Genomic DNA, 16,341 nt, shown 5'->3' with positions numbered 1-16,341 from the left:
ACTCGGAGGATGCCACTTTTAAGGGGTCTTTGTTTTTTGAATCGTCCACGATAGTGCATACAAATTTATTCATCAGTTGTATGTAGGAATGTGCGGTAGGAACGGAGGTAGCCGAAATTGGTAGATTTAGTGGAAATAGTGACCGCAAAACGGAATATTATATCGGCCATTTGCATATACCTACCTGATCTTTTTTGTTATGCATCTTCTCTAGTACATGTATCTTAGAAATAGCGGTGCAAACGGGAGAGAAAATACAACAGAATTGACTTGTTTATTTTTATTTTTGCTTATCACATACAGCTTTACAGGTAGGTCAACTGAACGCGATGCTGTTTTGTTTATCGTAACAGAAGTTTCCCAAGACTTCTAAAACAAAATCGTGGAAAATGACGAGAAAAAGGTTTCTGTTCTCGAATTGGCACGCCCCTCAGTATGAAATAGAAAACTTAATTTTAGATTATTAGACTACGAGTGAATTTCACTCTATGAGGGAGTAGTCAAAGAGGTCCAGCTTCGTCAGTGAAAGATGTGCACAGAAAGTGCAATGCTGTGCGCAAACTTGTAACCTATTTAGTGAAAATGTAGCTATGTTTATAACATTTAATGCTTGCCTTATAATAATAAAAATATATGTGTGTGTCCAACCAAAAAGCAATTCCGACAGGTTGGGAAGTTGAGGAAATCTGATTTCCCTGCATAACGGTCGCGATTTAATATTTGAATAAAAGATTCAGGTTTAAAACCATCCATTATTGAGGATCAACGAGGGGTTCTTCGTCCTGGAGTTCCTTCTTTTGTTCCGTCAAGGCTTGTTCTTTATCGGAACAATCTTTGGGGGATTCTTCGACTAGGATTTTCATCTTGTGTTCCTCCAAGGCGTGTTCTTTTTCTGAAATGAAAAGGTTATAACTGTGTTAAAAATATTTAAGATTATTACATTTTTATACGCAACTTAAACCGTTGCGAAAACAAAGCACGAAATAATTCAGGCTTGCACGAGAGTCGAACCCATGACCTCTGCGCGGTCACCAGTACAGTACTCTACTAACGTCCAGTAGGCTTGGTAAATTACCAGTAAGGCGGCAAAGTTGATGGATTAGAATTCCATTCAAGAATGCATTTTTTTTTCCATTTCTCTTATGGAAACGAAATCTACCTTGTTGTTTCTCCGCGGTGTCTTCGAAGACTTCGGCAGTACTTCGTCCCCTGGTTTCAGGAAGAATCGAACACAACAAAGCTCCAAACATGGTCAAGCCGCCCATAAAGGCAAAGGGCATGATGGGATTAATACGCGTCATCTGAACGACAAACGGCGCACAAGCAGCCCCGAGACGACTGGCTATGGACACCATGCCCATACCACTATTCCTAAAAAACAACATGAAGGAACAGTTACAGTGGTTTAGTGATGGTCAACTGATCCAAAACTAACCTTGCACGCCAGGGTGGTAACTAGTAACAGACAAACCGAGACATCTCCACAGTCTTTTATTTCGTTTTTTGTTTTTTTATAGTCAAAAACACCTTAAATAGCTAGGAAGAGAATTTAACCACGGACACACCATTTATATCTCAGACATACTGTTTTTTTTTTATGAACGTACGTTGCCTCAGTCATATTTTTTTTCTGGCTTCGACCCTTTTCGTGGACGTTCTTAAAGCTATTCGCACACTCCTCCCCGAAGACCGAGAGCGAGGAAGTTTGTGTGACAAGCAATTCGGATCGGTCTTCGGGATCATCAACTCTCGCTTCTTATAAATCTCGAGCTCATAATCTAATTTATAAGTATAAAATGAAGTTATGCATGTAGCTGAATGTATGTACGTATTTTCTAGATGCAATGGAACCCCGAGAATAGGGTCACCAACGGACCATGAAAATTTGGCCGTATTGAAAAGGGTGTTTGAAAAACTCACAAATTAACTCGATACTGTGGAGTAGAGAGTTTTCTTACATAAGCTTTATTCTAGTTCAGAACAAACGCGAAAGCTTACGCGTACAACTAGCGCGAGCAGATATTATTCATTCACAGCGCGAAATATTTTGAAGTCTTGTTTTCGACCCTAAAAAACTCACCTTTTTCTTTAGTTCAGAACAAAGAAATGCACGAAAAAGGTTGCTTATTCATATAGATTATAGCTCCGTGGAATTTCTTTAGAAATCTAAGCTCCAGACTGGAAGTAAGAGAAATCCCCTCATATTAGTTGACCCCCCATATTAGTTGTCTCTTGCATCAAACCTTTTTTGCTCATACCCGCTCGTTTGATCTCCCTACAATCCGCCCTACATATAAGTGCCCTGGTTCTCATTCCCTGTCGTCGCTGTGAAAAATCCGCAAAAGAATGTCGCAACTCTCACCATTTGATCACGCAACATGACAAAATCCACGCGAGAACCCCCGACATGTGCGTGGATCCGCGCGGATATATGTCGTCAGGATGGCGCAATTTGTTCTAGAAATACCAAAATTGGCCCATGTCATAGGTGCGCGCGGATTCCAAGAATTACGGTCTCCGTCCCCGATTATGGCTCCTGTTTCTGATGCTCAATACCCTAAGAGGTACCGCAAAGAGTACTGTCGACACTCACGAGCCTGTCGACACTGATGCGCTGACCATCGCCTCTCCGAGGCGAGGATGCCAACACCGCAAAAACTCCTGCTGTGGACCTTTTGGGGCTGAACATCCTGAGAGGTACCAAAAGCACCTTTTTAACCCCGAAAAGGTACGAGGGGCACCCCCGTCCTTTTTGAATGGGATTTGCTGTCAATCTTACCTCACTACGGTTGGAAAGAGTTCGGCTGAGAAAATAAACAAGGAGTCGAAGGAAGTGGTAATAAACATTTTACCCAGGGAGCCAAGCGTCACTCGACCAGCAATGTAACCTAAGACAGGAGAAACGAAAGACGGAAGAACAAGTTAGGATTTACACAAGAACAGACAAGCAATTTGGACAAAAAAACAGAGAGCCTACAATAGATTTTTCTTAGCAGATGGCACCTGTATTTATATTAATGACTGTTATTGTATGGCTAGCTCCGTGAGTAGGCAAGATGAACCAAATGCTGCACTGTGATTGGCTACCCGAGCAGGCAAGATGGAGCTATCTTGCCCGCTCGGGACTACCCGCTGTGTCCCACAAGAAACATTTCCCCGAAAGACCCTTTAAAACCCTTTATAAATCCGCGGTTTTTTTAACGAGTTTATAGACCTCCGTCTCGGTCCATAAACACGCCCAAAAAGAACTTGGCCAATATTCAGCCATCTTGACCTCACGCTTGGTCAATAACCCGTATATCTTGAGCGACCAAGCTTAATAACCAATAGATTAATCATGTAGCTTTTGCAACATAATTTTTTCGACGGGAAACTGTAGACAATCCCGCGGGGAAAGCCAACTTCGATTTTTCTGCCTGGGTAGCCAATCACAACGCAGGTTCTGATCTATTTTGCAGCTATCTTAAAGCTAACCACGTCATGAAGCTTCTTCTTGGCATTCAAAAGAGTAAAACTCAGTTCCAATCTAAGTTATCAGAGCATGAAATCCAAGTTCGTTTTTGCTACCTATGCTGTCTGTTCCGTGTGGAATAAGAGAAACAGCTACCACGCAGATTCCAGACAAAATCGAGTAAGCTATGATGGTTTTCTTGCGACCAAACCTAGAATAATACAAGAAAATAAAAATAATTGAGATCTTATTTAAAAAATAGAAAACATTTTCCGTGTTTCTAAAAGTTGCGCTAACACAAATGAAAGTTCGGGAGATTGAACGAGAAATACTGTGGGAACACGAGCCAAAGGTGAGTATTTTGCACTATCTTTGGATTGGGAATTTCTTCGAAACACTTTACTTTGGAATTAGGAGATTTTCCCAAACAATCAGAGTAATTTCCTGATCCAAAGTTCAACTAATTAGAACCAGGAAACTGTTAATCCTAAGTTAAAACCATAAGAGAAAAGTTCGGACTGACCTTACCAGTCTTCAGTCTTCTTTCAAGAGGACATGAACAGGGATACTCAATTGTCCGGATACCAGTTTCAATTTTGATCATTTGCAGCTATTCGTTAACTAGGGAAGTGTCCACTTTCCAAGTTTTCTTTCCAACTTCGGCTAGGCAGGAGACAACCTCAGGTCTGTAGCAATAGACCATATTCGTATTCCTGGTATTGGGCTGAAACTAGCTTGTAGTGGAGGCTCATGCTTGAGAATATCATTAACGAGACTTTCACACGCATTCTTAGTATCTAAAGTGCTCAGAAGAATCTGGCTTTTACTCTCGCGAATTTGAAAATGATGAACGAGCCATCGAAACGTCATTCAAAATTATCATCGCTAATCTGTACTCTTAAATTCTATTTGCATTTGAAAAGGCTCGCCGCGCAAGCCTCAGTTGCAAGCTATTGTGGTTCCAGTCCAATATGGAACATGAATAAGGTCTATTACTTTTTATTGTAATGAAACCTTCACCTGTTGCAATTGTCAACAACCAGTACATTTCCTGGAATTTCCGCCAAACTCGTCAACACAAAGTTCAGAAAGATACTGCCACCAAATTCACCTGAGCTCATAGATAGCCCATAATATACCATCCCATTCACAAACCTGAAATTGAAAAATAACTTTCGCTTAGGGAAACAATTAACGAATGACAAGTGCTGTTGCTTATTTTGAGTTATTTTGGCTGCGAACAAAATTACCTTTAAATTGAAGGAAACCTGAAAATAGTAGTTTAGTAAGATAGAAGAACTCCAAAGAGATAATGATAAACCATAGAGGAACAATGATGGTTAAGGATGGAGAAGATTAACGCGAATTACAAACGACGCACCTCAAAAATTTAGGCCAAACTTTTCAAGATGCGCAAATCGTGACTTAGCCCTTTTAAGTTGCAACATCGTAAATCAGGAAAAGTGAAAGCAAAAAAACTTGCTCACTTCAATGGAAACCTCGAGATCTCTACGACGTCACAGCAATCTCGAGCCCATAATTAATGTAGTATTTTATGAGCGCTTATCAGTTCATTGGACAATTTTAAGATTTTAAGCTCTTGCCAAACGGACTCGTAAGTAAAAGCAAGTTTGGCCAGGGCTTTGAAATGACATAACCATCAATTTCGAATTCGTTTTTTTTAAATACAGTCTTTCTTGGAAAATGAATTATCCAGTAATGTTTCAAAGATTCCTCCTGAACCTTGGAGAAACAAGGTAACGTCACATTTTTCTGCACTGCGCACAATCTTTTTTAATAATATGTCGAATAATTTTCGCATTTTGATTGATCCTTACTTATGATCAGTGACACATCTCGGCTATCGCCTCGTGTGCCACTTTTTTGTTCTTACCACATTTTGACGTCATCTGTGATCTAATACTGAACAGAAGCACGGCAACATTGAATCTATTTGTTGAGGTGATAATCAATCAGAGTGCAGCATTTGCTATGTAAAATTATGTAATTCTTCGACTTAGGTTCAAGTCTGCATACGAGCCTTGTGGCCCATCAGGCCGGCGCTTATCTCCGGTTTCTGTAGCGTGAAGCGACTACGAGTATTTCTACTCCCCCCTGGATGGAATGTTAGTCCTTTGCAGGGTTACCCCCTGCATTAAATTCGCCGGTACTCATTTATACATCTGGGTGGAGAGCCGGCACTGTGAGAGTAAAGTGTCTTGCCCAACTGACACAATGCAATGTCTCCGGCCAAAGCTCGAGCCCAGACCCCTCAATCGGAGAGCACCAGCCATGAGGCCACCCCGCCTCTAACTAATTCTTCGACTTACCAATGATAAATTTGAATGATTGACAGTTTGGCCATTTTCCATGTTCTAAAGAGTTCTAAGACGCCTTTACTGGCTGTAGTCACTGGAACATGCAGTTTGTCACTTGGCATTTCCTTCTTGTTGACCTTGGCTACATTCTCCAAAACGTTTCGGGCGTCGTCTGTTTTTCCTTTGACGAGAAGCCATCGCACTGATTCTGGGATGAATCTTTGGACAAAATATACGTTAAAGAGAGTGACAAAGTGGTCTTCAATCAGTGCAACCTTTTTGTGAGGGTATTAGAGCGTATTACTTAGCTCGTATTAACTGAGCAGGAGGTCTGTATGGGAGAACCTTGACAGAGATCGTGAGTGTAGAACGAAACGCAGTGAGGTCTGTACACACTACCGAGGTCAAGATTCTCCCATACAGACCCACCAAGCTCGATTAATAAGACGTTTGTTATATGGCAAACAAAAACAATTTTTGAATTCGTTTAATGTAACTGTTTTGTTCTGACTGACATTTTGCTGCTCGGTTAATAAAAGCTAAATATTAACGCACGGGGTTGTAACTACAACAAAAAAAACTACTATGGGGGAAAAAAGACATCATTGTTTACAGTTTGTCTCTCGAGAAAACGACCTTCCTGAGAAGACATCATGCTAAACACATTGATCGAAAACTTTTGGTAGATTTATACTAAACCAATTAGATTATTCGTTCTCGATTTCTATGCACGGCTCGTCAACTATCACGTGATAGAAATCTCGAGCTCGCAGTCTAATTGTTAAATAGTCAGCTGGAACCCTCCAACTTCTTCTATGATGGCATTACAAGCCTTGTTTCATTCAAACTTACTTCCAGAACGCAAGAACAAAAATCCACGGAGCTGATGATAGGATCAAAAGTGTGCGCCAGTTACGTACAAAATAGGCGATAAGACCCAAAATCATTAGGGCTATGGTGAAGTAAAACCACACTAGGGTCCCTGCCAGCGCTCTTTTCTCGGGTCCAACCAATTCAGTCGCCATTACGAACATTGAAAGAAAACAGCCAGCCTCAAAAAATCCGACGATGAAACGACAAACTGCGACAATCCAGAAGGCTTTGGCAAACGCCGTTGCAAATGTGACGACCAGTACAATTAAAAGGGAAGGGAAAAGAACACTTTTGCGGCCAAATTTGTCGGCTACAATGCCAAGAACGATGGCTCCCACTGCCCAGCCCCCAAACAGCATGCCATTGGCTAACCAGCCCAAGTATCCACGACTACAGACCAAGTCAAACTGAAAAATAAACCACAAGCACATGAGCCGGACATCTTTGTTTACATATGTGTTCCAACAAGCTTATAGGAGATTTCTTTACCTTTGTTATCTTTTCAATCAGAAAGCAGAAGTGTAAACAAAAGACAGGGTAAAAACCATTTAAACTTATCAAAATCATGTATTTGAGAATTTTTTACCAAGTTATCTGCATTTCACATCCCACTCAGAGTTCAGATCAATTTACTAAAATAAGCAAGACAAGTATGGAGAACACAACTTCTACGTGGACAACTCAACATGAAAGTGCTATAAACTGCAAAGCTGTGAACGAAGGTTCTGCTTGATTGAACGTTGGATCTCACAGGAGATCTAATCGCTGCCAAACTTGGAAAGTAAAACGATAATAAGTCAAAGACTTCTGCAAGGCTGACACAGCGTCGTATATTTAAAACAATATTTCGGCTGGCCTCAGGTTTAGATGTTACTAAATTATAAAAATGAAATTACAATATTATATAACGGTGCCGATGTTTGTACTGTTTTCAATGGCTGTTTCGTTCATTAAAAATAGTTCGTTTCGCTCACATAAGTTCATTAAGATCGACCGCTAAGACACATTCTCATCAAAGCTTACCACATTAGCATGAGATTTACTCATTTTCAGGTCACTTTCCAGCAAACAAATGCTCATAACCTGGTCATTTTTTTACGCCTGGACGACTCAAATGCTCCAGAAATTCAGCCTTCAAGTTGGCCATAGTACTAATTCCAACATTCGAAGTCAACTCCACTTCACTTTAGCGAAACACCTAATACTATTGTCGTGTAAAAGCTAGAAAATCATCAAATTCGGGCTGGCAAGACGCACGCTTTGAATAGTAACCGCGCAGCTGTACGGTTACTATTCCAATATGGCGTCGGGCTCAGTTGCTATTCCAACATGGCGTCGGGCTTGGGCACTCTCGTTCGGGCCGACTAATTACGAACAGTGTGTAAACCTGAGTGAGTGAGTGAGTGAGTGAGTGAGTGAGTGAGTGAGTGAGTGAGTGAGTGAGTGAGTGAGTGAGTGAGTGAGTGAGTGAGTGAGTGAGTATAGTATAGTATAGTATATAGTATAGTATAGTAGAGTGAGTGAGTGACACATTTGCATATCGGAGTCCCCACAACAAATACCTTCCTACGCTTCGCGTATCCACGAGTTTAAAAATTGATATTGCATTTCTTTTATGAGTTATTCTTAATTTTGAAACCACAAATACCCTAATTAGTATGAGGAAACGAGAAAACAAGGTATTGTAGCAGCTCTGACGCCATCGGACAAATCGCCTTTTGTTGATATTCGTTGTTCCATGGACAAAATAAAATCTCCTAACAATCAATCATGGTTGCGATTTCGATTGGTTTTGCATTTGTTTCAAATAAACGTATCACCTATCCCTCAAGCTTCAAACTTCATCAAAACGCCGGCCAATGATAATGCAGAAAACAATACTCTTGGGCAGCTTTTTAAAAAATATTTAACCGTGGTTAGCTCTTTGGTCTAAATTAAAGCAGTTCAGGTCACTTGTCCTTTGTTCGCACCGGCTTCTTGCGGTTTAAGCTTAATTACGCGTCTGGCAAATCATGCGACAAAAAGGGGACTCTGACATCTCACCCCGACTGGTTCTTCAAGTTTTGCTGACAGGCAAATCAAGTTTTGTTGCCAGGATCACCAAGTTTTTTTAACAGGTCAATCAAGTTCTGCCACCAGAATCAGGATCTTTGTTTGTTTGTATCTTTGTGTGCACCCAGAACAGGAAAGGGGGCAGGGGTGGGGAGAGACTAACAATGATCCTCCACCGTGCCCTTTGTACATCACGGAGATAAATTATGGTTGCAAGAAGTGTCAGGCTTCGACTATTCTTCCTTGGGTCTGGTCCCTTAATTTACCACACGGTAGACTCTCTTATTTAAACTGTAACTGACTGAAATGGACGCCCGCGTTGTGAGATGTTTATCAGTGTCACAGGCACGAGATATGTGTCTTCCCTCCCCCCCCCCCCCCCCCCCTCGGTGTCTGACTGTAGCAGAGATGTATTACATAACATGTAATTTGTTTCGTTCTAGGAAATATCATAAATTACTGTTTCTCTGGCTAAAAACAAATACAAAGTAGAGACAAAGAGCGTTTTGCTTGAAATAAAACTGAGCACGGTCTTCCTCGCCTCCAGAGTTGCAATAAAAAGCTTTATCTTTATGCAAGGCTGCCTATTTTCTGGCTGATACTGGTTCTTACTTAACAAAGTCATGAAAATGAGTTCAAAAGCACATTAATCGATGAAAGTGCAAATTTAAGAAGTTGCTTTCTTCGTCAGGTGTCTTTGTATTGAGCACTGCCTCTATTATTAACTGAATACAATTTTTAAGCATAATATTTGACTTTCCCTTTAGGGAAATGCAAAAAACCGATATTGCACGTTGGAGTAAAACAGACACAGCCAGACAAGGTTTAATATCCGAAGTTTGTAAACTCATAATTAAAGAAAGAGACCGGAAGAATGCAAAGTACATATTTACCAGACTTTTCAATGATTCAGTAAGGTTCTGTGGTTCAAAAAGTAATCATTATGCAATAAAGGTCATAGTCAACTAAACCTGAGTTCGACTTCCCAAGTGACGGTCGACTGATGCTCTTGTGAACCCAAGATTGTTATAAAACTAACAGGTTATATTAGTGCAAACATTGTTCAGCAAAACAAAAACTTCGCTCTGAAATTCACGGTGTGAACAATGTTGGAATTCAACTTAGAAATGGAGGTAAATCTGCAAGCAACGTTGCATTCCTTGAGCTCTAAATAATACATTATACAAAAAAATTGTTATACGTATATACCTCGTTTACAATCGTCTGGTGCGGTCCTTCGTAAAGATTGTAATCCGCGAACTTCCAGTCACTTCTGTTCAGGGAGCATCTTCTATCGTACAGCTCAATGGGTCTTGTTGCTGTGCTGTAAACCTTGCTCAGTGCGGATGAGCTGTTCGACTCCAAACATGCCGTGCTGTTGTCAGCGCACATCCACGGTGGCTCGTACGCCGCAAACACCATGATAAGGGTTTGGTAGGTGATGGGTAAAAATATGAACAGAAACATGACTAAAATACGAATCTGGGAAGGACCAAACTGGCCAATGCGTCTTAAGACCGAATCCACGTCTAAAGTCATGTTGTTTTCAACAGGTAGCTTTCAGAGGAATAACTCTATGCAAGTGTCTGCTTGTGAACACAACCGCCTTTCTCTAGCAGAGGGAATGTAACACAATCGGGGCTTATTAGTCCCGTGCAACGGCTTTGGACAACACTTAATTAAGTACAACGTGAACTGAATCCAAAACAACTCTCCGGGAGATGCGTGTTTTGCGAATTTGCATCTAAGAAAATATCCAGTTCATAGCAAACTGTTAGCCAATCGCTGATTTGTGTTCACGTGAATAGGGACAAAGTTCACTCAGCGAGACCTCTATCAAAATGCCATTTAACAAACGTTCCAGTATACTCGTTTTTATCTCTGAAGATTGCTTTTTCTAGCCCAGGCTAATATTCTTATTTTTCTGCCGATTTTAGGCTGAAAATATTCTTGTGAATGATCTTAGACTATACCGTATGATATTTCCCTTGAAGTAATTTTGGAGCTACACTTCAGGCAATAAAGCTTATTAATGAAATACAATGAAATACCAGGTGAGCTTTCGCGCGAAAACTTGATATCTTCACAAGTGAAAATAACATGCTATTTTCACTTGTGATAAGATCGCCGTTGCTACGGTAACATAATAAATCGCCTTTCGCATGAAAAGTTAATGGTTTGTAATTTCATTGGCGTTGAGAAAAGTCATCAGTATCGAACATGCGATTACTTACTTACTTAATCCTCTTCGTTCCTAAGTGGAACATAGGTCCTCAACTAGCGCGCGCCACCTAACCCTATTTTGTGCAGTGCCTTTTGCCTCATTCCACGTAACATGCTTCGCCGCCAACTCTGCCATTCTCGTGCGTCTCCAGCTGTTTTGGGGTCTCCCTCTCTTTCGCTTCCCCTGTGGGTTCCACTCTAGTGCCCTCTTGACTACGTGTCCATCTGGTTTCCTCAGTGTGTGGCCGATTCAGCCCCAAGCTCTCTGTCTTATCTCTTCCTCTATCGGTCGTTGCCCTGTTTGACTCCAAAGGTCCTTGTTGCTGATTTTTCTAGGCCACCAAATCCGCAAGATGTTCCTCAGGCTCTTATTGATAAACACTTGCAACTTCTGCTCCAATCCCTTGGTCAGCCTCCAAGTTTCAGAACCATACAAGAGCACCGCCTTCACATTTGTCCCAAAGACTCTTAGCTTGGTCTTGGTTGTTAGTGCCGTGGATCGCCATGCGATTAGTGCGATTAGTGCTGTCTAAAACATGCGATTAGTGCTGTCTTTTTATTACTCTTAATATTATTTTTTTTGTTGTTGTTTTTGGCTAGTGTTGCCGTTTAGAGAAAGAAAGAAATGTATATGGTTTAGTTAAAAATATATAATTGTGTTGCATTTACACATTTTCAACACACAAAATTATATTTCCGTTAAAAATCTCAGCCTCGGGGTTTATTCTGAAAATATTCTTAAAATTTCGTAAATTTAAGCCTCGGTATTCTTGAAAAATATGTTCTTATAAAAAAAGAGTGTATAACAGTAGTCTGGGCTAGAGCAGACAGAGTGCAGATTACGAGGGCTTTCGAGAAATGACGAATTCTCCTGCCATTTATTAGCCGGTTTATATGAATTTGTGTCAAAGCGAAAGAGAAATGTTTGATTAAAACTTTCCGACACAGAATTAGTAGCAAGATCTCAAGTGTTGTGTATTTTTAACGTAAGAAAGTCAAAAAGTCTTTCAAAAGAATCTGTAATTACTAAAACAAAACACCTTGTTTAAAATGCAGTCGCCCGCGGTCCGTGACGCCATACTAATTGTGAGGCACGCCACCTGAGAGTAAAACTTGCTCTAAGGATATTTTCCAACAACTGTGAAACTTTATTATAAGACAAATAAAAATCAGGAAGAAACACTCGCCAATCGTCTCCTGTTCCATTTTCTCTTCTTTCGTGCTTTCATGCTTCGTTTGCTTCGGTGCGTTAGTTACATCGGGGCTTTGCAAACAAAGCGCGGTTAAGTTGGTAAAGCCTTAGTTATTTGTAAATTTGTTTTTCACTGACACGGATATTTAACTGACCTTACGCCGGTCGCTAAGAAGTTGAAAATTCGCATAACATTATAGGTTCTGGTTTGGTTGGATCGAGCTCGACAAATTTCTTCCTCAATAGTGTATTGAACAAAATAATTTTACTGCCCTGTTGCGGTTAAGAGGGAATGTCTCTGCCACAAATATGCGATGGCTTGCACAATCATGCTTATGGCCCGTCATGCACCAGCGAACATTCGAGGGTGAGGACAGATTTAGCGTCTGCGTGGGAAGCTATTTGTAGAGTAATATATGGCGAACGTAGCCAAAGCAACAACATAACACATAGATGAAAAATTTATTTTATAACACCCGGGGACAACCTTCTAGCGAAGAAACTGACAGAACGGGCAGATTTGTATCAAAAAACTATAGAAAGAATATAGAGAATCCAAAGTGGCGAAGCGAACTGATCGTGATAGGTATATTGTCCACACCCTCAGGGTCAAATCTATATACTGGTACGTGGTCTGTTTTCCAAGATTGTCGGATCGCTGCGAATCACTGCAACTGTCGACTCGGTTGTTAGTCAGCGAGTTAGTAATCCCCACTTGTTACTGTCGTTGTTGATTTAGTTTCTGTCGTTGTTAAAAGGGTTTACACAATCCATCTACAAGCACGCAAACTCAAAATCAAAGTGTTTGTCTTCTAAATCCATGCCTTTAATCACTTGATGTCTTGATGAACCACTATTTGAATGAAAAGAGAGAAGTGTCCGCCACCACGCAGAATGCACCCACAAATCCTTCCAGGATTTACCCAGAGATCTTTTCGCAACAAGTTTGAACAAATCTTCATTCCTGTGCTGTCCAAGATGGAAGATAGAAAACCAAGAAAAGTTGATGGTCATCAACCTTGACCCAGCAATCGATCTCAAAAGCCGTAGGGCTCTACTTCGACCAGTTCTTCTTCGTCCGAGTTTCTCTTTGAAGAGATCCTGGTACAGAATTACCCAGAACACCTAAAGACCATTATTAGGCAAACACGCACACAAACAGACCAAAGAAAAAAGGAACTTCAGTTCTAAAAGCCCACCCCCTTGGGATTACCACCTTGTAGTCGTGGGGTGGCTTGCGTGTCTCTATGACCCCTAGAGCTATGCCAGTAGGAGTGCTAAACTCCTGGTAGGGTCACCCATCCCGGAAAGGGCGAAGAGTAGAGGCCAGACGAAGAGTGATCTTCTGGACCACCTGGTTGGGGCTTAGGCGTAAGGATAGCAACCTTACCCCATAAACAAACTGTATGCTACAGAAACCGAAACAAGAATAGTAGATGTGGATCAGAGTGGGACAGGCCTTCTCTCAAGGACAAGAATGAAGCTAGTGGGTCCAACCCTTCTGGGCACCTAATTTGCTTCAACTGAAGTCCATTTCTAGGATTGGTTGTTGGAATTTGAGGACCCTATTCCAGGCAAGCACACTCGCCCAGCTGGCAAGCGAATTGCTGCAGGAGTTGGAAAGAGTGGGCTACCCTTGAGAGAGCCGAAACATTAGCAAAGACCCGTGTACGTTGGAGGGTACTGGTGGACGTCCTCTGCACCCCCTATGCACGCTCTATGCACCCCCGGGGGTGATAAAGGATCAATAAATTGTAAAAGTCGGTTCACAAATACGACTGGGCTGACTGTGGTGGTGATTATTAGAGGATGAAAACGTTGCAAATTCCGCGGGTGGGAGTTAAGAAAGTACTTGTTTCACCACCACATCGGTCTTTCAGGGCCTAAAAAGACAGAAATGGAACAATGCATTTCAGAACACCTACACTGTCAAAAAGAGGTTCCTCGACGTTGTACCAAGGTAAATGTCTCAGTCTTGTCTGATGAATCTTCTGATGACAACAAATAAAACTCTGAAAATGACGTAGTTGCTGGGGAATTGAACAGTTGAAAAACCGATGAGACAACTGCAAGGAAAACTATGGGCTTGATTATCAGCCGCTGTTCGACGTAGACCGAACTCGAGTAAGCGGCTGAAATCGAGCCTAGGCAAACTACTGTATTAAGAGAAGTCAAAATCAGATGTTAAAACGAATTGTAGCTTTCATAGTAAGACCATATCACGATTCCTTTGTATACATTTATACAATTCAAGTTGACCCGTGTTAAAACCCGAGGGGTATTTCCTGTAATGGCCTATATACATCGGGAGGCTCCGCCCGAAAGGGATACCTTTTTCAGGCTTCAGGATTTTAAAAGACTTAAAAGGGTAGGGATTTCCCAAGTTGAAGTATATGAAAAGGTTGGGGCATCTGTCGTTTAAGTCCAACGTAAACATGAACCGAGTATAAAATAATTGTTTTTCGGTTAATATTTCCCCTGGTTATGCTTGATGTTCTCCGGTAATTTTGTGCATTAGCTTCATTCCTGTTTCTATCAAAATGGTATACAAAAGGCTAAGGGGTTGGACCTTGGGGTGAAGCTCCCCCGTATAAAACTTTGGTCGTCCACAAGATGGTAACGTTTTCTCGTTTTTCCGAAGTTTTGGAGGAACATTTACGACAATTGGAAGTATTACAAAATAATTCAATTCCCGAGAAGACTTAAACAAGACCAAACAAGGACACAGACAATGATATTTGAAAGAAATTTATTAAAATTCAACTTACACAATTACATTTCTAAAAGGTGAGATTGAATTCGGTCTTCGGGATCATCAAGTATCACCTCATATATAGATCTTGAGCTCATAATGTATTTATTTATTGCCCTAGAGAACGAGACTGTTATTTACAATTGGTTCAGTGGTGAACTTTCAACAGACTATGATACAGACCCACTCTCGGTCGGATTGTTAGTCGCGACGACTGCAGGCTGTACTTCTCGGGAACACTTGAACAACTCACCTAATCCTCTCCGCATGTCTTTACTTCGACCGAAATTCACCAATGGGTTAAGAAATCCATTAAGCAAGAGAAGGAAGACGTAAAAAGGCCTAAACGGTTTTAGTCTTTGTAAGCCTGCTATGTGCAATGCTAAAGGTAAAATGAGACCTGGTAGAAATGTCAGACACAATACCAATAGTATTAACGCAACAGTGTTAGCTAACCGTTTCTCCCTTTGTGACGCGACATTCATCTGTCCGCCGTTTCCAGGTTGATTTTTCTTCAAGAATATGCCGAGATAAGAAAACCCAATGATAAAGAAGCAAACAAAATAAATAACGAGAGAAATGTATGAGGCATTGGGAATAAACTCCAATTGAAAGAAAGATAGAAGCGCCATCAATATGCTAATTGTCCAGGCTACACATATCATCTTTATAGCACGTGACTTGGTCACGTGATGACGATACCACCAGGGCTTCCTGACTGCTAGGTAACGGTCTCTACTGATCACTGCAACATTAGTCAGCGTGGCGAGCAGGCACAGCACTGACATCGAATGTGATTCGCCGGACTGACCAATGGGGCACATGTGTTCATGGGTTAAAGTCGTGATATCTCTGAAAAGAGCATATGGTGCATATAGGAAGTCAGTGACCGCCAAGCTGCTCAGCATTAACATTGAAGGCTGCTGAAGCGATTTCTTTCGTGCCACAGTGATGATTACAAGCGAGTTGCTGACAAACGACATGAGAGCGATCAACATGCCAAGAGGCCGAACAAAGTAGTTGGTGAAGTCTCGCATCTGTTGCTGCTGGTTTTCTGGAAGGTTAGGCATCAGACATGCTTCATAAGGAAAGCCGCTTGAGGTATTGGCGACCATCTTCGGTTTTTCTCCCTGAAATGACAAGAGACTTCGTTCAAATGAGAAAAATGCGTTTGTTTTTTTTTGTAAATTTGATGTATGTACATACACTCTTTTTTATAAGAATATATATCAAAGGAAAACGAGGCTGAAATTTGCGAAATTTTAAGAATATTTTAAGAATAAACCCGAGATCGAGATTTTGAAAAAAAATGTAATTTTGTGAGTGAAAATTTGTAAATACAACACAATTATATCAAGCCGCAAAAAAATTCCACCTTTCTCTAAACGACAAAACTAGCCAAAAAAACAGCAAAATCGGCGACTAGCCGTATTGTATGTTCGACGCTAATAAAATTAAGTTTATTAGCTAGTCAATATCG

At 41.0% G+C, this 16,341-nt stretch overlaps 2 protein-coding genes across 2 annotated transcripts; both read right to left on the bottom strand.

Annotated features, from left to right (window-relative positions):
- Nucleotides 1-265: 265 nt before the first annotated feature.
- LOC110048892 (solute carrier family 22 member 15-like) lies at nt 266-10,444 on the bottom strand. Its single transcript, XM_089298917.1, has 8 exons — nt 9,904-10,444; nt 6,622-7,049; nt 5,782-5,988; nt 4,472-4,606; nt 3,568-3,662; nt 2,780-2,888; nt 1,160-1,371; nt 266-892 (listed from the first exon to the last, which is right to left on the bottom strand). The coding sequence occupies exons 1-8, from the start codon at nt 10,231-10,233 to the stop codon at nt 753-755; spliced, it is 1,656 nt and encodes a 551-aa protein (XP_089155043.1). The 5' UTR covers nt 10,234-10,444; the 3' UTR covers nt 266-752.
- Nucleotides 10,445-15,031: 4,587 nt separating this feature from the next.
- On the bottom strand, nt 15,032-15,976 carry LOC110048895 (cannabinoid receptor 1-like). The gene has a single exon (XM_020754655.2). The coding sequence runs from the start codon at nt 15,974-15,976 to the stop codon at nt 15,032-15,034; it is 945 nt and encodes a 314-aa protein (XP_020610314.2).
- Nucleotides 15,977-16,341: the final 365 nt, after the last annotated feature.

The sequence above is a fragment of the Orbicella faveolata genome, unplaced genomic scaffold (genome assembly GCF_042242905.1).
Source record: "Orbicella faveolata isolate gen_17 unplaced genomic scaffold, um_ofav_v1 contig_34, whole genome shotgun sequence".
NCBI classification, from domain to species: Eukaryota; Metazoa; Cnidaria; class Anthozoa; order Scleractinia; family Merulinidae; genus Orbicella; species Orbicella faveolata.
Note: the sequence above shows the minus strand (reverse complement) of the source record. Positions and strands in the feature narration are given on the sequence as shown.

Excerpts from the sequence above, each read along its gene's own strand:
- LOC110048892 (XM_089298917.1), bottom strand. The coding sequence starts at position 10,233 with ATGACTTTAGACGTGGATTCGGTCTTAAGACGCATTGGCCAGTTTGGT. Across the intron at positions 5,989-6,621 it reads TTTGTTCTTGCGTTCTGGAA|ATTCATCCCAGAATCAGTGC; the intron begins GTAAGTTTGAAT and ends TTTTGTCCAAAG. Across the intron at positions 1,372-2,779 it reads CTCTTTCCAACCGTAGTGAG|GAATAGTGGTATGGGCATGG; the intron begins GTAAGATTGACA and ends GTTGTTTTTTAG.
- LOC110048895 (XM_020754655.2), bottom strand. The coding sequence starts at position 15,976 with ATGGTCGCCAATACCTCAAGCGGCTTTCCTTATGAAGCATGTCTGATG.